We start from the raw sequence: 27,734 nt of genomic DNA on the forward strand, positions 1-27,734 counted from the left end.
GCCAGGGATGGGGCAGCCACAGCTTCTCTGGGCACCCTGTGCCAGCGCCTGAGCACCCTCACAGGGAAGAACTTCTGCCTTAGATCTAACCTGAACTTCCCCTGTTTCAGAACCCATCACCCCTTGTCCTATCCCTACAGTCCCTGATGAAGAGTCCCTCTCCAGCATCCTTGTAGCTCCCTTCAGACACTGGAAGCTGCTCTGAGGTCTCCATGAGCTTCTCTTCTCCAGGCTGAACAGCCCCAATGTTCTCAGCCTGTCTCCATACAGGAGGTGCTCCAGCCCCTGAGCATCCTCATGGCCTCCTCTGGACTTGCTCCAACAGCTCCATGTCCTTCTGATCCTGAGGACACCAGAGCTGCACACAGTGCTGCAAGTGGGGTCTCATGAGAGCAGAGCACCTGATCAAGGCACATTGCCCCAAACCCAGCAGATGTTAACTAGGGACAAGCACCTTCATGTCTGCCCCTTCTCAGTTTAATGTCACATTATCAGCTGCACTTGGTCTGTTCAAAAAGGGCCCATTTCACTTTGACTGCAAAACGTGGCACCAAGTGAGGCAACTGTGAACTGAAAGAAGGAGGCAGAACAATCCCTGAGACTTATTGCAGGAGATGGGGCAGTTTTGCCCTGCTCAGCTTTTGAAGTCGTTGCTCTTTAGCGAGCAGCAACCAAGTGGGCAGTTTCTAAGTACGCAAATAGGATGCGTTCATGGTACAGTGGGATCCTTCACTGTACAGTGTTAGATACGGCTTTTTCTACCTACACCCAGGGAAGCTTCCCAGCCAGGATGCCAGGCTTGTTCCAGTGTAGGATTCCCATCCTTGCAGGCATGCCTGCAATGTGCTGATGTCGGACATTGCCCTAATGCGGGGTAGGTTTGGACAGGGGTGGCGGCGAGGCTTTGGCGAGACGGAATGTAATCAGAAATCCCTGTTTTCCGTGGGACCCTAATCCTGGCTCGCCGCATTGGTGCCTGGTGCTTGTTTGACTTGCTTTTTAAGCCTGAGAACTGAGAGACAGCCTAAAGTTGGGTCCCCACTTCCCAGTTGTGTGATGCTTGGGAATAACGCAGCATCTCGCAGCTTGGTGAGCATCTCTGCCTGGCCTCTAGGCATTCTGCAGTTAGACCAAGCAGGCTGGGTTGGCTAAATGAGAGGAATCCTCCAGTGTTCCTTACATGACATCCTCAGTGTATTTGCTTGTGTCAAATAAAAACCAAACATCTGCCTCGCAAAAGCAGCCCCGTGCACAGCAAACAGACCTAAACCTATGGACTCCTAAACAAAGAACTGAATTTAATCCTCTCTATCCTTGTTCTTTCTTCCCACCTCCTTGCTGAAACAGACATGATGGTCCTCAGGGGGCTGCTTTTGCTCTCGGCAAGACTCTGGGGAAGTTTTTACTCTCTTAATCCACCTATGATTTCCAGGAGGCCATTTGGTATTTGATCCTGAGGCTCACAGATACCACACTGCGTTTATTTCACTGTGAAAAGATACATTCCCAAAGTTCCCATCCGTGTCCATACACAGCCACGTCTTCCTGCCTGCCCTGGTCACCTCGCAAGGAAGCAGTGGATTACCCTGATGTGAGCAGAAAACCACATATCCAGGAGGGCTCCTATAGCATTACAGTGTTCTCATTTTAGACACCCTGTGCCCCCCATTCGGATGTCTACCCTGGCACAGTAAAGCGCACATGTGGGACAGGGAGCAAGGAGGGTGACAAAGGCTCTGTGGCCCCCTTGGTCCCGGGGGGAGCCACGTCTTGGTGTCATTACAGCCATCATGCAGTGAAGTTGCCAGGTTGCTCTGAGTAACTGCAGCCACCAGGACACTGCTGGCAGGTGGGAACATCTGGACCAGATGTGCTGTAGTTCCCCTATCTGGTACCAGCTGTGACTCCCCTTGGACAAGGTGCTTGGTTAACGATGCTACACTGACCCTGACCTCAAAACTTCCCTTCACAGAATCCCAGACTGGTTTGGGTTGGAAAGGACCTTAAGATCATCCAGTTCCAACCCCTGACATGGGCAGGGACACCTCACACCAGAGCAGTTATCAGTCGGCGGGTGGTGAGTGGTTGTATTCTCTTCCCTTGTTATTCCCCTTATCATTATTATTACTGGTGGTAGCAGCAGTGGTTTGTGTTATACCTTAGTTACTGGACTGCTCTTATCTCAACCCATGGGAGTTACATTCTTTCCATTCTCCTCCCCATCCCTCTGGGAGCAGGGGGAGGAAGGGGGGGAGTGAGTGAGCGGCTGCATGGTTCTGGGTTGCCGGCTGGGCTTAAACCATGACAACACCTCACACTAGACCCTGTCACCCAAGGCTCTGTCCAGGCTGGTCTTGAACGCTGCCAGGGATGGGGCAGCCACAGCTTCTCTGGGCACCCTGTGCCAGCGCCTCAGCACCCTCACAGGGAAGAACTTCTGCCTTAGATCTAACCTGAACTTCCCCTGTTTCAGTTTTCTCAGCCAATGTTCTCAGCCTGTCTCCATACAGGAGGTGCTCCAGCCCCTGAGCATCCTTGTGGCCTCCTCTGGACTTGCTCCAGCAGCTCCATGTCCTTCTTATGCTGCAGACACCAGAACTGCACACACCAGGCCAAGTGGAGCAGCTGAGTCCAACATGTAGTATGGTTAGGGCATCTGTGCAGGAGAAAAGGTAATTCTTGTCCATGCTCATTGTTCTGGAGCTCAATCTGGACCTTGGCTCCCCTGATTAAGTCTAAAGAAGGCAACATAAAAAAACTTGTGAGGCAACATGACAACCCCAACAGGTTTGCCCGTGTCTTGCCTGGCTCTGGATCCTATGGGTGCAGTAGGTTTGCTTGTCATCCCACTTCAGCCCAGCTCTCCTGCTCCCCGTCTGCTGACCCTGGCTGGTTCCTACTGGAAAGAGGATTCTGAAGGGTTTATCCCAGTCAGTGCTCAGGCAGTACTGGAGTCACACAAAGGACAGAAGACTGGCACTCAAGCTGTAAGGACTTCTTCTGGCAATGGAGCTGGTCCTGTCTGCTTGTGTTCCTAAAGGAAAGGAGTGACCAAAGTCATTTTACAGCAGGAGAAGGGACGGCTGCTGAGCAGGAATGCTCATAGCCAGGCTGAGGGATGTCACGTAGGATGCAGGATGCTGTGCCCAGCACATGCTGCCTGCCCCAAAACCAGCCTTACCCAATCCTCTTCCACACCAAGCATATTGAGCAGCAGGCTGTAAATGACAGTGAAGAAACCAGTCCACTCGAGAGGTGTTTTGCTTAGAAATACCTTTATTTTATAAAGCCACAGTTCTGTAAAGTTTTACCACACTTATAAAAAAGGGGCTGACAATTCTGAGGGAGAAAAAAAAAGCTGAAAACGTTTCTTGTAATTCAGGGTTACACAAAGGCTATATTTATAATATATATATTTATTTATAATCTGGGGACAGTCGAGATGGAACTGCAGTACGGGGGAGCTGGGGGCTCATATTTCAGAGACTTGCTCGTGTCCTACAAACAGTGTCTCTTGGCAGAAGGGGTTCACAAGGACCATCCCACTGTCACGGTAGTCGCCGTTGGCGGGGGAGCGCGGCTCGGAGAGGTGGTCCTAGGACAAAGACAGAGAAGCCGGTTGAGCACCTCGCACCTCCGCTGTGAGCACACGGGGCGCTCTGCTGCCCTGTACAGCACGTGTGGGGAATGGGCTGATGTTTTATCATAGAACCATAGAATAGTTATGGTTGGAAAGGACCTTAAGATCATCCGGCTCCAACCCCCTGTCATGGGCAGGGACAGCTCACACTAGACCCTGTCACCCAAGGCTCTGTCCAACCTGGCCTTCAACATTGCCAGGGATGGGGCAGCCACAGCTTCTCTGGGCACCCTGTGCCAGCGCCTCAGCACCCTCACAGGGAAGAACTTCTGCCTTAGATCTAACCTGAACTTCCCCTGTTTCACTTTGAACCCATCACCCCTTGTCCTATCACTACAGTCCCTGATGAAGAGTCCCTCTCCAGCATCCTTGTAGCCCCCTTCAGACACCGGAAGCTGCTCTGAGGTCTCCACGCAGCTTCTCTTCTCCAGGCTGAACACCCCCAGTGTTCTCAGCCTGTCTTTGTACAGGAGGTGCTCCAGCCCCTGAGCATCCTCGTGGCCCTCCTCAGACAGATGACGTGACCCAGATGACAGCTTTTGAATACGTGAATATACATCATATACATATGTAAATATATCATTTGATTCTTGGTTAGTCTAGACCAACTCCTGCCGTAGCTTGAGCAACATGATTGGGGTTAATGAAGCGGCTGTGAGTGCTTGTTTAATCACATCTCAGAGGTTGCTTTCTAAACGCTTTTGTTTGTCTCTAATGAGATGAGTTGGTAGCTAACTGATCTGAAAAGCTCTTTAGCATAAACCCAAACTCTCTGCTGTTTCTAAGTTTTAAATACCTCTGAACTAAGCTAAATCTTCTCTGTCTCAGAGGCCAGGGATGCATTTCTACCCATAGGATCACCTGCACATGTATGAATAATCCCAGTGAACCAGTCAGATCCCTCAAGTCAAGGCTGATGAGTACACACCCCTATTACACACTCCCATTGATGTTTCACTTGCTTACATCCTGGCAGCACTCACCAGAACTGGTACTGAAGAAGCTCCTGAGACATAAAAGCATAAAGTTTCTTTGCATTATTAAGTCCCACTACTCCCCTTACCTGATGCTGTGTGGGACATGCACAGCACACAGAGCAGAAGGACTGACTGTCAGGAACAAGCCAGCCCAAAGAACTCTCCTAAGCAGTTGTGGTACGGGGCAGACATTGGCCATAGGCTCAAAAGGAAGAGAAACTCAGGAACAAAGTCACCTAGAGGTGATGAACTCCCATGACCACACAGCATTATGGAATACACGTGCAACAGCTGGGAATAGGATGGCAATCCGCTTTTGGTGACATACGTGTGTAGGGGTGAGTCCTTCCCAAAAAGCTGTTTCCCTGAAGGTGCACATACCTCTGAAGTCTCCAGTGACTGGATCTCTCTCGGTAACTCCACAGCGTGCCTGTTGAAGTAGTCCATGGTAATAGCATTGTTCCAATAGCTCAGGTTGTTTTCTGGGTTGGATGTCTTTTTCTTCCTCCTCATGCAGCAGACTGTCAGCAGAACTGCTGTCAATGGAAACATGTCAAAAATGTGGTTATTTCCTTTCAAGAAGGACTCCTCAGTACCATGGATTTGGGTTTTACGTTACTTAAGGGGAAGGCTGGTGACCTTTGTTCATACCATTCACTCTTGGTCAGATCTAGCTCTCTCCTACCAAACCCCACACAATTACGTGAGAATCTGGGCCAAGCGGATGAGACTTTGGGCTTGGCAGAAAGATCAGGTTTTGCTTCCCTTTTGATGTGAGTTTATAATCTCCAAGATGTGGCTGCCTGGCTAAGGGTGGTGTAGCTGATGGCATTTTAATACCTAAGCGGGGATTTATAGACCCTGTAGGACAGAGGACTCTCCCCAGGGAACGTGAAGGATGCTGCTGTGCACATCTCTTCTGCTTCTAGTGTGTTCAGACACTTCAGCGACGAGCACATTAGCAAATGGGCAGTGAGAGATGTGTCCTAGGCTCAGACACCAAATTAATACATGCAGGTAGTTGCACGTCTTCAACACCAAAAGCCTCTGCGCTAAAGTGACACCGATCCCTGCCTCTGGCACCTTCCATTTGTAACCTGGATTTTGGGTACTTTGTGACCATGCTCCAGAACATCAGTGACCAGATGGGCTTTTGAGCGGGATGAGGTGGCATGGAGACACCCTCTGGTACCTGTCACACATGTGAAGCTTATGCTTCCAGTGCAGCATTTACCCCAGAGTTGGGGTTTTCCTGCCTGCCTCCATCAGCTCTATCGGGATGTGGGATCTACTGATAAGTGTAATCCATTCCCCACACTTCCCTGGGCAGCAGCAGTTTCTGAGCCTGCCTTTTTCTCTTATCTGTGGAGCACACCGAAGCTCTGGCAGTCTGACATATTTGAGCTTAAAGCAGAGCAGTGAGGGAAGGCGAAGTGGAACCTGCCTGCTCTCCCCTGGTATCTCCTGTGATAACGGGATAACGCTCCCGCAGCGCGCGGTCCGAACACAAAGCGCAGCGCTGTTTTCTGGAACTGCTTTCTGTTCAGTCATCCCTGCTGCCGTTCAGACGGGTGATCCTGGCACTGTCACAAGCCCACTGTACCAAACTCGCTGCTCCCACCGGTCCTTGCTCAGGCAGAAGCCCAGGCACGTACCCCGCTCTGCTCAGAGGGTTAATGCATCAGCCGCGTGCTTACCTTACACCTGTGGAATGAACCGACCAGTTGTGCTTGCGATCCACCTGATTTACCCAGGGAATGCCCTGCTGTAAATTCACCCCTTTCTTTCTAAGCCCCCGGTGGTAGAAAAGAAGAGATAAAATATTCATGAAGCAGAAAAAGATGTGATTTTCTCTGCTACAGCCAAAATCATTGATTAGAATGATAGCCCAGAGGCGAGACCAGACTGCAGAGAGGTCAGAGCTGCTCTGCGTGTTTTGACAAACACTGCAGCTCCCCATAAGCTGTGGGTAAAGTGGCAATACAGCAGTGCAAGGCTAGAGCCCTGTTTCAAACCAAATAATGAGCTACTAAGAAAAAAAACCCTGATGGGTTTGAGTTCAGGCAATTTATGTCTCATTCAAAGGGCAAGGTGAGCTGAGGCCATAAATCTTCTCCCGAAACTAATGGAAAAATCCCCCGCACTAGCTCCTGCAGGTCTCACAAAAGCAGGTCATCATCACACTGACTGTTAGCTTTGACTCATATTGCTTCAGTCTTTCTGTCACCAGTAACTTCATTTGCTGACAGCATGACTCCTGCTGCTGTGCCTGTTAGCAGGCACCCCATGGGGGCCACCAGAACTGCCCATCCTCCTCAAGGGCTGCATCCCTACTTTGCCTCTGCCCTCTCCGTGTCCCACCCTTCCTTAAGATTAGAAAGTGAAGCAAGCCCTACCTTTAGTCCTCCCCACTGCTGGCGAGAGCCAACAGACCTTGGAGCTTTCCAAGTATAGCATCAACAAGTGCTCCCTAAGGCACAGAGCATTTGTGAACGTGCCTGAGGATATGAGAACCCCAGTAAAGCCAACTCGATTGCTGTGCTGAGGTTTTCCAGCTATAAAATGGTGTGGCTGCTGACAGAGAAGCATTGCATTTGGGTTTTAGGGGCTGGAAAGCTGGTGACAGTCAAGAGATACCCTTCTTCTTCCAGCAGGAAATGACCTTGCCATGCGCAGATATGGCTGCCCTACAGCAGTAATGCTCTCTCCCTTAATTACACCCTTGGCCTCCAACCTTAGAGCACACACAAGCAAATGGATGGAAACCCACAGCAAATGGGCTCCTGAGATTCCCTGAATAAAACATGTTTTAGCAGAAGGCTGTCTACCAAAGCAAAGCACAGATTTAAGAGGGAGAGAGAGGACAGCAGGGCTGGAACAGGGCTATTTCCATCTTATGTGGACTACCCTTTTGGGGTATAATTTAGTGAAATTAATGTAACTAGCACAGGACTGATCTTTTCCAGAACATTCCTAGGAGCAGGGTACAGCTTTACCAATATTCTCAGAGACCTATGTGCTCCCACAATTAGAATTATGTGTATTACAGCAAAAAACCTCTTCCCAGAGAGGCAGCTGCAATGGGCAGCTAGGCTATATTAAATGGATGAAGATACACAGAGGGCAGAGATGGCCTGGGAGGGAGAGATGGCAACAGCACCAACAACAGAGCTGAGGGGAGAAAGAGTAGCTGCAATACCCTGCTTATCTTTCCTGCTGCATTATGTGATGGCCTCAAATGGAGGAGAAAGTGCTGCTGCTCAGTGCTGCCATGTATCACCTCTGCTTCAGAGATGGCCAGCCCTCTGGCCAGGAAAAGGACTAGCTCTTCTCTGACTTTCAATCCATGCATTCAGGGGCTGAGCAGCTGACAACTTGCTTCTTTCTGGCCCTACAAGTGCATTATCTGTTGTCCATCTCCTACCCCCTGCACTGGAACAGGACATAACACATCCCACAAGCAGGAGACATGAGGTTCTCACAGCTTTACAGGTTTTGAGGCTGCTGGGAACATGTTCATGACCCACATCTCCTGCACAACACCTGCACACCAGGAGACACTGCCCTGTTAACCACAAGCTGCATTTAAGGTACAGCACATCTCAGACCCAGCATCACTGAAGGACATGGAGTTTCCAGATATCCATCCCATTCCCACAGTGTTTGTTTGAATGCTCATTTTCCATTGTGGGGCATGTTCACACTCCCCTTGTTGTCTAAATACAGCTTCAACCACCACTTCCTCAATCTCCTTTTGCCTGTTGTATTAAAAGCTTTCCCTGTGTATCAGAAATACCCCTTACATGTGGGCTTTAGCCTCTTCTTGGACTACAGTGTGACACAATTGTGGTTATGTTGCATTTCCCAGCTCTTAAACCATTCACAAGGCCCTTTCCTAATCTTCCAATGTTTTAAAAACCAGAATCCACCAGGATTATACCCATGTTTCATACTGGCTTCATAAACACAGTGTAATCAGATCATACCAACTCCCTACCACTTCCTGATAGTCTCCCCTTTCCTTTCAACTCACTTCAATAGTTTACCAATCTTGCATAGCAGCATACCCCTTTCCCACACAGAACACGACGTTAACAGACCTGAAGGAAATACTCAGACCAGAGGTTGGCAATTTCCTTCTCCTTATGCCTGCAGATCGTAACATTAACTGTGTTGCTACGGCACCCTTGCCTCAATGACTACAATATTGAGGATTCAAGTCCCTTTCAATTTCCTTAACTCACTGTGGCCATCTATAGTTGTATATATAGTATACTACATAGAGAGTATATGTGCATATATATAGTATGTAGTATATGCTATATAGTATGTGTGTATATATATATATAGCTTAACTATGATACAGATGTTAGGGGGGTGGGTTATTGATCACAGCTGCTTCCCTGTGGAGGCAGGAGGCTCTTCTCCAGCTCAGCCTGAGCTCACACCTGAGGATTACACTCAGGCCTTGGGATCCCTCTTGCTTCAGACCAGGAAGCAAGTGCTGGAGCTGATACTGGAAAGCATCCCAGTGCATGCAATGTGAGCTAAGTGGGGTTAGGTCCAAGGCAATTCTTCACATACTCTTTGAGTTCTGCTGACGCCGGCGTTCAGGGGCTCAGCCTTCCTCTCGTGTTCTCCCGTGTCAGCAGAACTGCCTGAATGGATTCACTTCTGCACATCTGATTTGCAAGTCTCTGTTCTCCCACGTTCTATCCTGTCATTCTGTAATTACAGAGACACAAGCACGGGGAGCCCAAGGACCAGGACGGTGGGGTTTTAAATGAATGCATACTGCGTCTTGCTCTTCACTGCAGCACCTCCACATGTACGAAGGCATGGGCACAAACATGGTCAAGGCTGCCTGAAGGACATCGCAAATCCAACCCCAACTGTGACACGCCACAAATGCTGCTATCAGTGCTATATAGGACTTTGCTTTTCCAGGAATGCAGTGATACAGAACCCTTCATTTTTTGCAACCCTCAAATGGCACAGGTAACATTACCCCTGCTATTTATACCAGGAGAGTGAGGTACCAAAAGGTGAAACGATTTCCCCAGGTTCACGTAGCAGACATGGCCCACACATTCCTATTGGAAGAATTACTTTTCTGGCTAGCATTTTAAGGGATTTCAGTGGGACTCAGAACCCTATGCGTCCTTAAAGAAACATGTACCATAAGGACAGGGAGGCTAAATCCCATCTCTTATTTGAGGCCCACGTCTTCAGGCTAGTGCTTATAATCACTGAGCTGTGCCACCAGCATGGTGGGAGGGAGCTGCCAGTCCTCAGTGGGGCTCAGATGCCGGGGCACAGCAATGCTGTGCAAACCCTCTGCTGCTGCCTGCTCTTAGGTGCACAACGAGGAGCCCTCGCAGGGTCCTTCCTGCCAGGAAAGATGGAAAAAGCACATGAGGAGAAGCACAGCATCCCAGGCACTTCTTCCAGAGAGCTCCTGTGGCCACGCTCTAGCAGGTCACTTCCCCTGCTATGGAAGCTAAAATGGCCACAGGTTTTCACTTAGCAAGTGCTTGTCAATAGAAGGTATCACAGCAAGCGGTCCACGTGTCGGAGCAGGACGGACGCGTCCCTGCAGCGCCATGCTGAGCCTTCCCTTCCAAGGATTTCGGGCAGCACAAGCTGTCCCCACAAGCCCCCTGATAAGAAATGCTTCTCCAGCCTCCCCCCCACCCCTCATGCAGGGCAGGGATGTGGAGAAAGGCATCCCTACTCTGGCCACTGCGCAGCTCTGCCAGGCAACAGCCAGTTAATCAGGCTCCTGCAGCTCTGCATCTCTTCATAGGCTTTGGTTGCATCTCCTCACCTCCCTCCGCTTCTATCCAAGGTGTGCTGCCAACCTCCCCGCCTGGGGAGCCAGGCTCAGATATTTAAGAGCATGGAGCCGAGGCTCGATACCCGAGATCCCTGCACATTCCAGCATCCCAAGCCTGGAGCAGGACAGCGCTTTCTCAGCACAAGCCCGCAGGCTGCGAGAGCCTCTCACCGGAAACGTTTTCACCCCTTGAAGAGGAAATGAGATCCCAGTGTTCTGTGGTCTTCACCCATCTCTCGACATCAAGCCCCTCTACACCAGAAGGGACAGTGCCAGCGTGGGGCCGCCTGTCCTCCGCTGCAGGCGCTTGTGCCCGGGAGGTGGCGACAGTCCCCTTCAGATGTCCCGCACCGTGCACCCACACACGGTACAACGCACACCCCACACCGCGCAGTGTACACGGTACACCCCACACCGTGCGGTGTACACCCCATACCATACACGGTTGTCCTGGGTTCAGCAGTAGCAGTCGTTTTTCTCCTTCGTAGTAGCTGGTGCTGTACAACGTACACCCAATGCTGTACACTGTACCATACACCCCATACCATACACTGTACAATCTACACGCCTTATTGTATGGTGTGCATTGTACAGCGTATACCCCATGCCGTATGGTGTACCCTGCACAACCTACACCCAATACCATACACTGCACACTCTACACCATACACCCCATGCAGTGTACAATATACAACATACACCCCATACTGTCCTGTACACTCCATACCGTACAGTGTACAACATACACCCAATACCATACACTGTATACTGTACAATGTACACCCCATACCGCACAATGTACCCTGCACACCCATGCCTGAAGATACACAGATGCCTGAGGGTCAGGAAATAAAGTGCTCCTCAGGTGTACAGCACAGAGGGGAGCCGTGACCGACACGTGTGCCCCTGGGTAAAAGCAGTCCTGGTATTACAACTTGCTTTTGTTCTCTCTAGGAATAACCACTGACTGTACAACAGCACTCAGCACGGCACAGGTGAAACAGCACAACTTTTGGATGAGGCATTTCAAGCAGATCCCAAAAATGCCCATTTAAATGCCTGCCTACCATTCATTTCCACTCTGAAATACGGCTGAGGACTGTAAAAGGAGAGTCTTGCTAAAGAGCATCCTCGGATATCGGGTCCTGAGACCAGGACTTCAATACAGGAATAATGTATATGCTCAGTTGTATTAGAGCTGCTAGAGATCATATTCCAAATAACTTTCACCCTGCTTACAAAGCACAGCTTACAACTACAAGAACAAGCACATTCTGTTACAGCACATAAGAGTTTAAACACTATTTAACAAGTGGCTTAGAAGCCCTGCCAACAGACTCTTCATATTGTTGTTATTATTAACAATAACAGCAATAATAATTACTAGCATTAGTTATTAGCTCATATATGGCACACTTCAGGCAGAGATGTACATCAGTTTACAAACTGCTTATGCTTCCTGTGCTTGTGTTCTATCATATTACATTGTGTTTTGTATTTAATAATAGAATCACAGAATGGTTTGGGTTAGAAAGGACCTTAATATCATCCAGTTCCAAGCCCCTGCTATGGGCAGGGACACCTCACACTAGAGCAGGCTGCTCCAAGCCCCTGTGTCCAACCTGGCCTTGAACACTGACAGGCATGGGGCAGCCACAGCTCCTCTGGGCACCCTGTGCCAGCACCTCAGCACCCTCACAGGGAAGAACTTCTGCCTTAGATCTAACCTGAACTTCCCCTGTTTCAGTCTGAACCCATCACCCCTTGTCCTATCGCTACAGTTCCTGATGAAGAGTCCCTCTCCAGCATCCTTGTAGCCCCCTTCAGACACTGGAAGCTGCTCTGAGGTCTCCACGCAGCTTCTCTTCTCCAGGCTGAACAGCCCCAATGTTCTCAGCCTGTCTTTGTACAGGAGGTGCTCCAGTCCCTGCACATCCTCATGGCCTCCTCTGGACTTGCTCCAACAGCTCCATGCCCTTCTTATGTTGGGGACACCAGAACTGCACACAGTGCTTTGAATGCTTTCTCTCTAGATCAGTTTGCTTTCTAAATATTGGCCCAAACAATAATGCTTGGGAGAATTTATTTGATCCTCTATTTCCTCATTGATAGACAAAGCACTGTTCAGCAAATCAAACAGTGCTGCTTCTCACCCTGTGCTTGCTATATCCCAGGTTCTCCTCCCCATCTGCTGCAGAAGCGTGCTTTCACACTTCTGCTTTGGTGTCTCTTTGATTGTCCATCTTTTAGATTAAAGCTTTGCTCTCACTCATGTGTTTAACCACAACTGGAATAGCAGAACTGATGGTTCCAGAGGCACAAGTCTAACAGATAGTGCTGAGCCAACCCAATAGACTGGAAAGGATTAGTGCAGCTCCCTCTCCAGGTGTGTATTCCTGCAGCCTCATAGCTCTAGGTCTGAGCCTGATTCAGCTCCCTGGGTGGACAGAAAGTACCAAAGAGCAAAATGAATAGGGTTTAGCAATCTGAAAGTGTCTCAGGGAGGTGCCAGGGCAGGCCCAGGCAGAAGGAGAGGGGCAGGATCAGGAGGCTGTGCCTCAGGGAGGACAGGAGACAGCAGCAGGGGTAAGCTGTGTGTGCAGGACTGGCTCAGTCAGCTCCCCTTGCTGATGTCCTCAGTACAGCCTGGAGCCATACGTAACAGAATTAATACTCAGTATTGGTGGCTGCTCCTCTTTTATGTTTCCTCAGGCAGCAAAGGCTGGGTAATGTTGGCTCTTGTTCCACTCCAGACAGATCAGCATAATCACACCCCGCACCAGTGAAACCCCAGAGAATACACTGCCAGCTTGCCAACATACCCCAGCTAAGCCGGGGACACCCAGCACCCAGCTTTCTCATCATGTCTCCAGTGGGTTTTGTACCTGTGTCGAATGCTGAGACCCTAAAGCCAGCTCTGGGAACCCAACCTGCCCTGCTCTCGCAGGTGCCCAAAGACCAGGATTTCAAACTCTTCCTGCTCTCTGGAATTCAAACGGAGGAAGCCAGCACTTTGCGTGCCATTCTTTAAAACCTGATAGTTCATGAACTGCCTGCAATGAAATATTGCCCTGGAAAACCGGTGTTTCCTCAGGGATCAGTCATTGCAACTGGCACTAATCCTCTGCGTTAGCGCTGGGCTTTTTAAATCCAATTCCAGGGCAGTATATAGCAGTTCCTAGATTAAAGACTGGTACAACCTTTTGGTCACCAGCTTATATGCTTTGAAGTAAAGCTGCTTCACCTTCTGGAGTTGTTCAGCCTCGTGTTATACCCACAAACGAAGGCCCAAAATGACTGATTTCTAATAGCAACAAAGCAAGTATGCTTTGAGTGTAAACATTTCAGCTCTGCATTTTGAAGCACTTTGGTCAGTGAATGCGATCTCGTATCTAGCGATTGCTCCTCGTCCATCTCAAGCCACCCTCCTCTGTTAGCTCACCACCTCCTCCTTGAAACATGGGCTGAAATCTGAATTTTATGGAAAGAGAAAGCAGAACAAAGCAGCTGTTAACTTACAACATGAGGATATAGGTACGCTGATAGCCAGAATGATCCAGGCAATGTCCATCTTGCTGAGACAGATGGTTGCCCTGTGCTGGGGCTTGTCCCCCTCGGTGACATGGGAGATGTTTCCTTGCACTCCAGGTTTCCAGGTCCCGGCAGGAACCAGTCTGTTTAGGAAGTTCCCAGTGGCAGTGGAGCCAGCGGTGGAAATGGAGCTGGACAACCTGGTGGCAGGAGCTGCAGACAGAGCAGTGCTTAGCAAGGTCACGTTGCTCACCGTCCCATGCTGCGTTGGAGAGGGTCCCTTGGGGTCTCCCGCTGCCGCGGAGGAGACACTGACATCAAAACTGGTCTGAACCGAGTGCCCCGCTGCTGCTGTTGCAGATCCAGGGCCAGCAAACAGAGGGACATTGGTACTGAGGTTCAAGGTTACCCAAGAGTTGTTTTTGCTCAGCATATCCCATACGCTGTAGTGGGTGGGTTTAAAAGGCACCGACACCGCTTCAGGATCGGTTGATGGTCCAGCAGTTGTGGTGGCAAAATCTGCCTCCTGCAGCACTAGCTCGGCCCCATCGCCTTGCTCTGCTTCCCTAAGGCTTCCCGAGGGGCTGCGGTGGGGTGAAGGGTCTGAGTGTGTAGTTCTTGCCAGCCCCACGCCATTCGGATCACCGGATGCTGGGGTCTGGGACTGAAAGGGGTGGTCTGTGAAGGGGCTCCTCAGGGTAGGGAAGGGAGAGTGCAGGGTCGTCTTTAGGTAAGGCTCTGAGGACTCTGTGAAGTTGCCTTTGAAAACCTGGAATATTTTCCCCTTGGGGCGAGTCTGTCCCGAGTACAAAGCACTCTGGTTGTGTAAATGATACATTCCCTTGTCGCCGAGGCGAGGGCTGCTCGCTTGCTTCTGCCCGGTGGAAGGGGCTTTCTCCACCACGTTGATGGAATGGGGCATGGTGTGAGCAGACGTGGGAAGGGGCTCTGCTGCGTGGTGGTCTTTGTGGCGAGGCGTCGTTCCCATGGCTGTGACAGTGGTAGTGTTCATCGGGAAGCCCTGAGAGGAGGAGACAGTGGGAGACAGTACCTGAACAGAAAACACCAGCTCTTCTGTCAGTGCCAAGATCAGTAGAACACCTAGAGGGAGAAGCACAGAGAGAGGGTGAGACCAGGGAGGGACCAGCGGGCAGGGAACGGCACAGCTTGTGCGTCTGGCAGGAAGGGATACCTTCCATATTCAGAGTTAGCATCCAACTTTGTTGGCTTCTCTGGGAAAGTAGGAAGGGAAAGGAAAATCCATGGTGGCCCCATGGCTGTGGAAGAGGTGAGGTGGGAATGGGAAGGTCGCAGGGAATCTGGAAAAGAGGGAGAGTATGGACTCAGGACAGTGCTTTAAAGTGCCATAGGCATAGACAAAGCATTTAGGGGTAGAAACAAAAGATCTTTTCATCTTTGTTTTGTCCAGGAGGCCTCCAGCTCAATGTCTGCATCACTATGGGGGGCCTTAGTCACTCCTTTGGCTGCAAAACCCTAAATTGGGCTGCCTCCAGTCTTGGATGTCATTAAGCAATCTGGGGTTTGAGAGAGCAGCTGCTTAGCCCTTGCTGAAAATTAGGTCAAGAAGGGATGTCTGATGAGAAGGCTTCCTGGGTTATATACATGCTGCCCTTTACCGAGCAATTTCAGACAATCTAGTCACTTCTTTTGGAGTATGAGACATGGACAACCTCCAAATGCTAAAAGTGAACAAGAAAACATAAAGAAACAAGAAGAAAATCACAGCCATCTTTAAAAGTCAGGCGACTATGAAGGGACTGACTCAAATCTAACACGACTGCCCTTTGTACCCATGTGCAAATGGTGGTACCCTGTTCTGTGCTCACATGTGCTGTGGAACTGGATTGCATGAAATTTGTCTCCTGCCACTCTCTGCAGTGCACACATGTCATGAAGTACCAGATTCACCCCACCAGGAACATCAATTCTTCCTTTTATCCCTAGTCCGGATAACAGACATGGGCAGCTGCAGTAGCATAAGCCTCCCCGGGATGCAGGGCTAATACACTGTGAGTTAGTGTGACATGCAGTGACCACATCGATCACAAGTCACCATTTCCATATGTTGGAGCTGTCGAGTGTAATGTGGAACTTTGCCCACTAGGAAGCACACGGAATAAATCCACTCTGCACAGTCCACTGAGCATCGTCAGATGGCACCATCAGCACTGTGCTAGTGTGGATTTCAGTGTCAGGGTGAAAAATGTTGCCACAGTCTTAATAAATCAGGGACACGAGTTCATCAAAGCTGCAGGACTCCAAACCTTCCAGCCAAGACTGTGGAGAACCTTCCTGCCCCTTTCTCCACCCTTCCCAGGTGTGCCAGCTTCCCCCATGAGCATTGTTAGGCCATTTGGTTCTACCCTACTTGGGAAGAATACCTGTTACGGGCACCAGCAGAAAAGGAAGGCAGGGGCTTGAGACAATAAAAGATCTCTGACGAGGTGTCCAGTGGGCCCTAGGGCTCTGTGTTGCATGTTGGGCAGATGCAGATGCCATGAAATGTGTTTATTCTGAATCCTGTGCACCATTCACACCCATCCACATGCAGCAAAGCTGACCAAAGGAGCAGTACCTACGCCTCCAACCCAGCTAAATCCTCTACTTCGATCACTAGCTTTGATTTCTGAACCAGAACAGCACAGAATTCTTCAACCAACAAAATTCACCTTATCTCTCCCCCCACCCCCCCCAGCCTCCTGTTGAATTCACAGCATCCAGAAAATGAAACCATCGACTGGGTAACATAGTGAAAGACAATCACAAGCAATGTACTTGTAATGTGATGTACTTGTAATGCGTATGTTACTAATGTGTGTGCTACTGATGCTAAAATTAGCTTTTTGATTTATTTATTCCTGAAATAAAGATCTAGGCCAAATAAACCATCGCCTGTGATCCTGCTTCCCAGGTCCCAGCCAGCTGCAGACAACACGCTCTTAGCGGAACACCTCATCTAAAGGAAGACCATATTCCATGCACTGAGATGCAACCAGGAGAGCAGACCGTGCTGTATTCATGGAGCATCACTCTTGGAAGTGAAAAGGAGAACCATATCTGCACATTTGTGGTAGCGCTTATTCTGAGGTCAAGGTCAAAGAAGATATTCTAGTGTCCATATGGCTAAGACTTCGTGCCAAGACAAGTTGCTGCCACAGAACAAATTCAAAGAGGAAAGGATGATGATGATGTATTTGGGGTATGGTGTGTGGAGATAATGGCTCAGGAAACTTTAGCCCTGCTTTCTGAGCACACAAGAGAAACTGCATTGGCAGACCTTAGGAGACACTAAATCGGAATGATTATAATGCCTGCTAAGATTTGGGGATGTTCTTTGTGTAACTACTTGCTCTCACACCTCATGCAGAAAAACATCTCTACTGGGTTAATACTTTTCTTCAGGATCTTCCTCAAGGAATGAGGAAGTTGACAGCTCTTCTGCATATTGGGCCCTGGGGTTAGAAACCCTGCTCTTTGGCTGAACACCCACCCAACATCCACCTCCACTGCTTGCAAAACTGATAAATCAGAAGCTTGCTGCTACAAAGATTTATGATCTCCCTGGGGCAGCCTGTTGTTGTGCAGGTCACCACATACCAGGCATGGGAAGCCAGATGCATTTAGCTAATACCTGTAGGTGGCTTGTAAAGTCTAATTATTCAAAGGAAATACAACATCAGAAGTCATTTATCTGACAATAAACAATGACCCCCAAGACATTTGGCTGTCTCAGGTGGTGGCAGTCACAGTTTGCTTGTCCACTAGGCTCCTTTTAACAGCTTCTGCAGAGCCAACGTGGCCCATAAGCTACTTAGGACTTTGGTTTACTGTTTGAATGGACCACAGGACTCCTTCAGTGTCAACCAGAGCTAATCTGTGCCCCTAACTACTCAAAAACTGTTCAGTTTAGTAGATCATTGTGAAAATAGCCTGTGCTATATATATATATAGGGAGAACCAGATAATAATAAGGACTTCACAGTGGCCTTTCAAGTAGAATTAATTTGCTTTCTAATTGGTCAACAGCCAACTGGAAAGCAGAAGTAAAGCTGGAATTGGCATTTCCAGATGCTCTGCATCACTACCTAAGCATGCTCTGGCTGGATGTGCAGTGACCTGATTGCCCAGAGCTCCCAGTTACTTTTCTAACACTTGAGGATATGCAATGTCTTCCAAAGTAGGACTCATACTGAGGTCCTTGATATTACACTGCCCTGTTTGTCAATTCTGCCTTAAGCCTAGGAAAATGGTATTCTAAATTCCTCCACTAAGTTGCAGGAGGCGTTTATCACAGAAATGGACTTATCCAAACCCTTCCATTTTCCTTCCTTCCCAACCTCTATCTCTGCTTTGCACCCAGAAAAGGGCCATGGTGGGTATGACGCCAACTGTCCCCCAGTGCCTCAGCTCACCCTCAATCAGACTACCACTGGAATGAAACCTGGTTGCTATCAAGTTGTCATGGCCAAAGTTTGGATATCCCAGCTGAGGTGGTACCCAGCAGATGCCTTTGGTCTGTTCAAAGCACAGTCCAGCAGCTCTTTGCCAAAATCCTTCAGTTTTGGCTGCCTAAGACTGTTAGGACTGATCTAACATTCAACCCTAATGAGAAGGCCGATTGACCTGACACCCCTGCAGTGTGAATGGTGTCATCCCCTGGTTTTGCATAGCGCACCAAGAAGGGAATTAACACAGAATGAATTAACTCAAGGATGAAGCCCAGCACAGTGACGAGTACACAGAAGATGCTGATGTGCATTTAGCCATAAAGCCTCCTTCCTAACAACATGGTGCGATCTCAGCAGCGTCTCCCTACAGTGCTTCTTCCCATCATACACTCACATGAGGAGCCCAGAAATGGAGTGGACGTGAAGAAAATGAAGGAGTTCCTATCCAGCAATGTTTCCAAGTACTGCTCGATGTCCTCAGTGAGTCTCAGGGAAGTTGGGGTTAGGAATACTTTGCTTTCCCACCCAGGCTGCAGGGTCCTAACATCTGGGAACTGCCTTGCAGCCCTTTTATTTGCATGCAGGAGGCAGAACTGCCTCCCTCCGGACCAGAAAACCAAAGCAATTCTGGTCCCAGCAGCTGACATCCTTTGACTGTTTTATCTCAGGAGCTCAGAAGCCCCTGCTAGAAGCCAGTGTCCTGGCACAGAACAATATGAAAAGGCTTCATTTAGGAGCTAACACTGCTGGTGCTGCACGGGCCGCTTCATGGGCACTTTTGGGAGCAGCCTTTTTTGCACGACATGGCAGAGTCAGCTCATGCGTTCAGCCTCCCCGAGGCACCCCCTTTAAATGACACAAACTTTGGATTTACAACCAAGTGCTGATCTGAAGCCTATGGAAAGGTTCCCAATGACTTTAGCAGGCTTTGGACCAAGTCCTGACCGCCAGAGGTACAGTGGAAACTTCTGCGCTGCACATTCATGTTTTCTACAGCAAATGAACGCACTCAGTCTGGTGTTTGACCCCTTTTGGCCTCTGCTGCCTCAGACCTTGCAGCAGGACAAACAGAGCCAAACAGTTTTGCTTTAGGTAGTCAGGAAGAGCTTTTTGTTCGGAGCCCTACTGCTGGACTCATTATTTCAGGCTGCCGTGGGCAGGAGAAGCAAAGGGAGCTTTCCTACAAAGGACCATTATCTCCAGACCCAAGGCTTGGGGGCACACGGGCAGTGCAGGGGATGCTGAAGCCGCTTCCAACACTCGTGACTTACTAACAGTGAGAGAAGGCTGTGCAAAACCTGTTCAAAGCAACAGCAATGTTATTGTTGTGCTGAAAGCTTCCTTCACAACGCTATTAACTTCTCACGTGCCTCTCGGCAAACCTCAAACGTTACAAGGAGTAAAATGAATCTTTAATAGATGGAAACTGTGCAGAAAGTACAGATCACTCCTCTCGTTACGGTCATTTTGGTTACGGTTTCTTTGTCATCTGTCAGAGCAATATGATTTTCATTCACAATAAAGCAGCCCTTGTACAAACAAAGAGTTAAGCAAATTTCACCCATGATTGGTGGCAGAACTGAGGGAACAAAAAGTAGGTTACTCAGCATAGAAAATTTCTCTTCCTTGCCCATCTCTCAGTGGCTGTTACACCAGAACTCCCAGGTATTAATTTACAAGTTATTGCCTGCTTTCCTCTGTAAGTATTGGGTTGATTAACGCCGACTTCAATACACGAGGCATTGCAGGGCATTAGACACAGACTAACAGCTCTATTTGCAGTAACACAAGCCAGCATCAGCAGAAGCTCTGGAAATCACATGTACAAACACAAATTAAGCAGCACTCACTGACACTCCCTGTGCAACAACAGTAACGGCGGCTCCAGGTCTCATGAGGCAAGACTTCCCGGCCCTTTAACCACATAAACCCAGTGCAGAACACCAGCACTTCCTCTAAGGTGCACTTCCATCACGGACTTCAAGAGAGTGAGCCTATAAACCAAAATCCATTTCTCCAGGGAGTTAAACAATGGGCGATACAAATAGGACAGTATCGCGTAGTCGCAGAGCAGGCAGCTCCCAGTTCATTCTCATACTGCACTAGAGACTCACAGATCCTACAGGAATGCTTCAGATCCCCTGTTCAGCTAAGTATACACAGACATCCGAGCTGCTGAACCTTGTGAAAAGGCTTGCTGACAATCTAGGGCAACAGTAATGACTGAGAGGAGGGTAATAAGAAGAAAGAGCCTGACTCTAGCTACTTGCTTAAGGTAATCACTCACCTGGAAATATCATTTGGGCTTGTCAGCAGACATCCTCACCTGCTCACATCACACGGACTGGGAAGCTTCATCCCTCAGCAGAGAAAGGCAAAACACATCTTCTCTCTAATGAGGCAGCTGCAGCAGGAGTTGCTGTTATTGTTGGAACTGGTTTGGAGGAATGAGGGCAGAGACAGCCCAGGCAGGCGTGTCTTGCAGGGCTGTGCAGCGAGAGGGCTCGCTCCTTTATGGACTACCTTTGCCACTGCAGGGCAGGATTACTTACGGAGCCAGACCCCCTCTCTGCCAGCAGATCCACGGGCTGCTTGGTATTCCAGCTTGGTTTCCCATCAAGTCCAGATACAGTTTGTCTGACACGGGTCTATTCAGATGCCAGAGGATTGCTGGCAGTGCTCCTTCCCTGGGAACAAAACAGCCACAAGCACCCCAGCTGCACGCCCTTGGGAAGCTGCTCAGTCCCCATTCCAAGGCAGCGTGCCCTCCCTCCAGCTTGTTGTGTGTGGATGGCTTTTACACATCTACCTCCTGCTTCTGTGCCTCCACCAGACTTTCCACTTCATTCAATTACCTCTAATGATATTAATATTCCTGTCAGAGGGAAATACAGGGAACGAAATCAGAGGCTCATCTCTCTTCTGGCATCTAAATGCATGGTCTGGTTTTGATTTCTTCACTCCTCAGTGGTGAACTGGCCATAAAGATGCTCACAGATCCCGTGATTCTTAAAGCCATAATCCTGCCTCTCTTCTTCCATTTCTTCTTTTTTCCCCTGTCTCTCTGGCACAGCTGGGTGTCTGGAAGAACACGCTGCCTGGCGAGCACACAAACGTGCCCTGTGCAGCCAACTACCCATCCCTCAAAAGGGAAACGGTGCGAGAGCAACAAGTTAGGGGCTTCTTGAGAGTGGTGTGGGGATCCCCTGGGAGTCCCAGGGCAATCCCCATCACTCAGGCTTTGATTCAGAGCCCCTGCAGCAGCCCGAGCAGTTTGTTACATGGGCTCCCCACAAAATTCAATCCTAGTATTTTGCTAGAGAGAAAAGCCAGTTCCTTCTTCACTCTGCTCCCACCAGCTGAGAAGATCCTTCTGTTTTCAGGTCTTGATACAAGCATGTTGCAACCAGACTTCTTTGTTGATGCTGTGGCTGAATCAGACAGGAATGATGCTGTGACAATAGGTTTGAGTTTGGCAGCACGAGCAGCTATGGGGCCTCCAACAGTGACCCCAGTGCTGACTGAAGTCCCTAACGGGAAGGCTAGGCAGGTGTATATGTATATCACAAGCATATCTTACCCTTAGTTATACGAACTCTATTTTCACAGCCACAATCATTGCATGAAGGATATGGGAAGACAAAGTGCAAATTATAATGATCTGAGATCTGCTTTGCATTCTTGTGTTCTCCTGCTGATGGTTCTTTTCTCCTTCCCATCTGCAGCTCACTTTTCCCCCTTGCTGTTTCCAGTCTGAAGGTTTTTCTAAATAAAGATATTTAGTGAATTATAAACTAAATGGTCCTTACAAATATCAGCTTGTTTAGCAGTTTCTGGAGCTCAAGGCTGATGAAGAGCTTGCTGCTGAAACAATGATTTAGCACAGAGCTGCAGCTGGCATAACAAGAGAACCATGCCACGTATTTAACCTTTGCTGGAGGATTTGCCACATCTGTAAGTAGTAACTCACACAGATTTCTTCCCCGTGTGCTGTCATGGATGGAAACATATGGCTCAAAACTGCAGAAACCATCGTTTGGGATTTCAGATGAAAAGCCTTCTGAATGACAGAGGTTCTGTGCATTCCCTTGTCCAAAAACACATGGAACAAACCAAAGACCCTTTTAAAAGCATGTGAGTATTCCTTGGTCTGACAGCTCCCCCCTCACACAAAGCTTGTCCAGCCCCAGCTTTGCAAATGCACATCCCTTCCTTTCCAGCCTTTACTTGGCAGCAGTTTTTGTTGGCAGGATGCTGTTGCCAAGGGAGACAGAAAGGATGTGCAGCTGGCTTTTCTTTCACCTGCACTTACTGATGCTGATCCTATTTATGCTACTGCAGAACCTCTGGCTTCTAAGAGACCTCCTGTCAATGTCACCGGACCTTCTGAAGAGTTTCAACAATGACACAAATAGCTGTGGCCTCTGATAGAAAGCTAAAATAGGATCTCACCAAAGAGAGGATGCAGTTGGTGTCACAGATGCTGACTTAAGCAAGGGTATCCATTTAATGAGCAACAATAAGAAGGGGGAAAGGAGGATTCAGAGCCATCTTCAAAAGGTTTCTGACAACTCCCCAGTGAGAGCAGTGAGTAACTTCAGATATATGGAAGTTACATGCTTAGCCTAAGGTAGCTGTGGCTCTGGCAGGCAATTCACCCCATCCACACACTGACTAGTACCCCAGAGAGGCTCCTCTCTTGCCATTAGCAAGAGGTCACATAGAGGATGATGAGCTTTAACCAGATGTCCAGCTTTCAGGTGATGAGAATTAGGTGAGATGAATCCCACCTCGTATCCCTCCATCTGTTTACGTGGCATCATCATAAAGCAGAGCGAGGATTTGTTTACTTCATACAAGGGATAACTAAAAGTGATGTTTGGAAAGGTGAAATGTAGTCTTTCTATTGCAGTACCTTCCAGGAGAGGAAATGCCACTGCTTTGGCCATTCAGAACCAGTTTCTCCTGAGCACCACACAACAAACCTTATAGAGCAACACTTCATTGACATGAAGAGTGAACTACAGCAAGACAGCCCTTCCATGGTAACACATTAGGAAGCATTTTTCTTTCCCATATTAGAGGGTAAATGGGCAAGCACTAATTCAGATGAAGCAAGGAGCTGCTGTCTCTCAATTAAACAGCATGCAAGGCAAGATGTCTGGGGCCTGGAAGGTAGCACAAGGAAGCAGGAGCCACTGCTTCATGCACAAGCCTTTTCCAAACAACCACAGCTCCTGGACCTGCTGCACTACTTTCAAAACCCCAGCTGGAGGCAAACAAGTCAGAGGCTTTTGATTCCAGAGCCACACTATACATCTTTTCCAAACCTACCCTCCAGCTTTAATTTACACTGACTTACCCATCAATCAGGACACTTATTCGAGACCCAGGATGCTCTTTCATTACAGCACAGTCATTTTTAGCTTGCCTTTTCTAAGAAAACATTTGTAGGGACAGGTTGTCTATCCCTCTGCCCATCTTTGACCCATGGCTAATTGCAAATACTGCAACACACTGTATGATGACTGCCAGGAGGCAGAGCAGAGCAGAGCACCCTACTCATGGATCCCTCTGCTGCAACGATTCAGGCCTTTTTCGTTCCTCTATTTGCAAAAGCTGTGCTTAAATACTCCAGCTGCAGATGCAGAGATGTCGATGCTACAGCCAGAAGGGATGTTACAGCAAGGCAGAGGCTGACTAACTTCTACAAACCCTGAAGGTATTGCACTCATTTCATCTGCTCACTGAAAGTAATTTGGATGATGTATTACTTATGCCTCCTTCAAGCACATTATTACCTCCAAGTGCCTGGTTACCCTTATGCTTGATCTCCAATGAGAGCTTGTAATGAAGAGCTTGCACCGATTTGTTATGTGAGCAGGTAACACGTAATTAGAAAGTAACCATTGTATTTACCTGCAGGAAGGCTTTACTCTGAGGTTTGGACCAGTTGAAGCAAAAGGGACACTGAGCCTCAGAGTAAGCAAATGCTGGGGACTTATGTAGTTATTCACGGCCTCAGTTTATCATCTGGGCAAGTAAGAACCAAACCAGGTCAGGATGCAGGGAGTCAGCATTTCCAGTACGGGGGACCGGCTCTGTGGGTACAAAGGGTCATTGGAATAGGGATAATCCCCAAGGTGGACTTGGGCTATAAAAGGCAGTGAGAGTTTCCATGTCCAGATTTTCTCCTGTGAGCACAGCCTGAGGATATAAGGCTATGTATAAACCAGCTGGAAAGGCTGTAATGTGCTGCTTTTATTATCTGCTGGATTATACAGGGCTAGCAAAGCCTCTGGAGTGGATGTCACGTTGCTAAGGAAAGAAGTGAGCTGTTACTTTTCATTTCTGTTCGTTCTTCTATAGACTAGAGACAGCTCTCGTTTGGCTTCTGGAACAAAAGCTTGTATTGCCCCTTAGCTGTCCTGAGTTGAACCTAGTTTCAACTAAAGCTGATTTCAGAATAACCTGGATGCTCACCATGGCCCAGCTGCACTGAGCCACATGGGTGCTCCATGAGGTCTGCTGATGGCCCGAGGGGGTCAGAAACTGGAGGTACATGCTTGAAGCTCAGGTGGGTCAGGGGTGCAGGTTGCATTATGACATACCAAGATAAAAGGGAAAGATCAAATTCTCTCCCTGGAAGTATCAGCTGCTCACTGCAGAGATGAAGAAAATGGGGTTTGCTCCATTAGACTGAGATACAGATTTTTTGCCATCCTTTGAAAGCTGGGTATTGGTCTGGAAGGAACAATGGTCCAACCTGGTGTTGTAAATCAAACGTTCCTATAAGTAAGGTCACAGCAGTAGCTGGATATAATTTCTGCTAATGGAAGCAGGACTCTGCTGCTTATATTTCGCTCCATGTAACTGCTCCTGCACTAGGTTCATGAGATGGAGATATGCAATATCATACGCAAAACCCATAAGGATGAGATGGCATGGGGCTACAGAATTACCTGATGAGTCAGGGGGATCAGTAATTCACGTGGAAAGACATACGAAGTCAGGAAGAGGATCTCACTTTATAAAAATATGCTCTGCCAACTCTGCAGTTCACTCCTGCAACTCGTATTTCCTATTCAGCATGCGTGTAGTTCACAGCAAAGTAAAACGTTTCACATTTCCATCTGGATAGTCTCTTTGTGTGTGCTGCTTCAGAGTGTCATTTCAAACACGTGTTTGTCCTTTATTTTCCTAGGCCTGTCTTTTCACAGGAAACTACTGCGGATCTGAAATCTCATTTACATTCAATGGTTTAAGTGTTCACAGTGGACTCAGGTCATCAATTTCACCTTGCCTTAAACATGAAAGGCTAGCACTGATATATGCTCTTCTCTGCACTGTTAACATAGAATCACTGTTTGGAATAATAGTAATAATAAGAAGAAGCATAACCCCTATTGCAGCGTTATTCTCACAAGTTAGATGTTTGTCTCTCCTTTCTGGTTCCACCAGCCTCTAACTACGCAGAAGAGAATCTACTTCACCCATTCCTGACATGTCATCGCCTCCACACTTTAATTCTATTTTGGAAGGAAATTGGATTGACAACCCTAACTGCTTCTGATTATTCACACAACAGCCCTTGTGAAGAGATTGCACGTACCAGCTTTTCCGTGTTGCCCTGTCAGCACACAGCCCTTCAGGGATCTTCTCTCGACGTGAAAGTTAGCTCAGCCTCAGGGTTCATCCATCCTTGACTTCTGTTTCGTTAATACCAGTTATGTTGTTGGTGATATGACGTGGTCATCTTATCTCTCCGCTTTCCCCTCCAGCAGCTACACTGGGAGCCTCATTCCATTGCACTTCAGTCAGGTTATTACACAGTTCCCAAAGCATGGTATTTACTCTTCAGCTACTGCTGATGGGGGCCAGAGTCAGCTCTTCTCCTGCCTCTCCCCTGCATCATCTCTCCTCCAGGAAGGAGGGGAGCATCAGCATGGCTGCGTGATGCTGCACAGCAGAGAGCACCCTGTGCTCAGACACCTCTGCCTCTACAGCAAACATGCAGCCTGGGTGCCCCGTGCTGAGAAAGCATCACAGGAGCAATGTCCTAATGCTTTGCTGTGTGATGTGTCTCTAGCCCTGTGATCCGACTGCCTCTGCTCTTGAAGGCTATTGATTTGTTTCCTGGTGGAAGTGCACAAATGCCAGCCATGTAACGGGAACGTTCGATTTGTGGGGGTTTCAGTGCCTATCTCAGTGGTAGCACCTGGCTTTGCTGCACTGCCCTTAATATGTATGACTGCCTGGAGCCCAGCAAGGGCTTGAGACCTCCCGATGCATCAGCAACAAACTCCAAACACAGCTGAGGGTTGTTTCCTCAGAAACGATGCAACTGCAAATGTACCCAGTGATGCATTTGGAAAGACAAATTCATCTCTGAAATAGCTCATAACATGGTTTTACAGCTTACACTGTTTTTTGACAGCTAAACCCAAGTTATCTGGCATGAACAAAGGTCAGTGGCTGAAATGCCTAAGATAACAAGAACTTGCTGTTCAAGCCTTCTGAATGAACCACAATTAAACATCACTCTGGGTCCTCCACAGAGAGATGCTGCAAGAGCTGTGTGGCAGTCAGATGTTACATTCCCATGAAATGCAATGATAATACTGACATAAGTGTCTTGTCACACTTTTACTTTATTACGTTTTCCCCTTCCTCTCTCTCCCCTCTCTCTTTTTCAGCATCCTCAGCTGTCACTGTACCAGAGCAGTAGAATTATCCCCCCAGTAAAGTGCCGTATCGGAAAGCAATTCTGTTTGGAGACAGAGCACTAAGTGTGGCACATCAGTGTTAAAGCTGCAGGAGAACATTAGTCTTTGCATTAACATTAACTACCATGGCTAAGAGAATGTATTAGCTACAGCCTTAGCAAAGGTCAGGACACTGAGAGGAAGGAATATCAAGCAGCATTATAGGAAGGACATAATTTTAAGAGAAAGTGCTGAGTTTCAGCCCCATTCAATACAAGCTGAAAGGACTGCATGGAAATAAATAACAGAAGGCTTGCTTGAGGGACCAATTCCAGGACCACAAATAGCAGTGTCAGGAGAAGTCCACTGGGACAGATGGTAGCTTCTGCTGCCCTGGTGTAAATCCAGGACAACTCCTCTGCAATCAGCAAGATTATGCAGCATACAAATGACTCTGAGAGGAGAACACAGAAATAAAGGAACCAAGGGGAAATTCAGGTTGGATATTAGGCAGAAGCTCTTCCCTGTGAGGGTGCTGAGGCGCTGGCACAGGGTGCCCAGAGAAGCTGTGGCTGC

At 48.5% G+C, this 27,734-nt stretch overlaps 1 protein-coding gene across 4 annotated transcripts in view; it reads right to left on the bottom strand.

Annotated features, from left to right (window-relative positions):
* Positions 1-3,256: 3,256 nt before the first annotated feature.
* Positions 3,257-27,734, bottom strand: part of TMEM108 (transmembrane protein 108) — a 150,631-nt gene continuing 126,153 nt past the window's right edge. For 2 of the 4 annotated variants that reach the window (XM_061464555.1, XM_061464558.1), the window contains 3 exons: positions 13,973-15,085; positions 4,999-5,153; positions 3,257-3,595 (listed from right to left, as the gene is read on the bottom strand). In XM_061464555.1, the coding sequence (XP_061320539.1) occupies positions 3,473-3,595; positions 4,999-5,153; positions 13,973-15,085 (1,391 nt within the window). In that variant the 3' untranslated portion in view covers positions 3,257-3,472. Of the gene's footprint in view, positions 3,596-4,998; positions 5,154-13,972; positions 15,086-20,740; positions 21,086-27,734 lie in introns of those variants that run through there. The other 2 variants (XM_061464557.1, XM_061464556.1) reach the window with 2 other exon arrangements.

This window comes from Pezoporus flaviventris, unplaced genomic scaffold (genome assembly GCF_033815535.1).
Source record: "Pezoporus flaviventris isolate CSIRO_AGI_PZ_B2104156 unplaced genomic scaffold, CSIRO_AGI_Pfla_v1 ptg000037l, whole genome shotgun sequence".
In the NCBI taxonomy this organism is placed as follows: domain Eukaryota; kingdom Metazoa; phylum Chordata; class Aves; order Psittaciformes; family Psittacidae; genus Pezoporus; species Pezoporus flaviventris.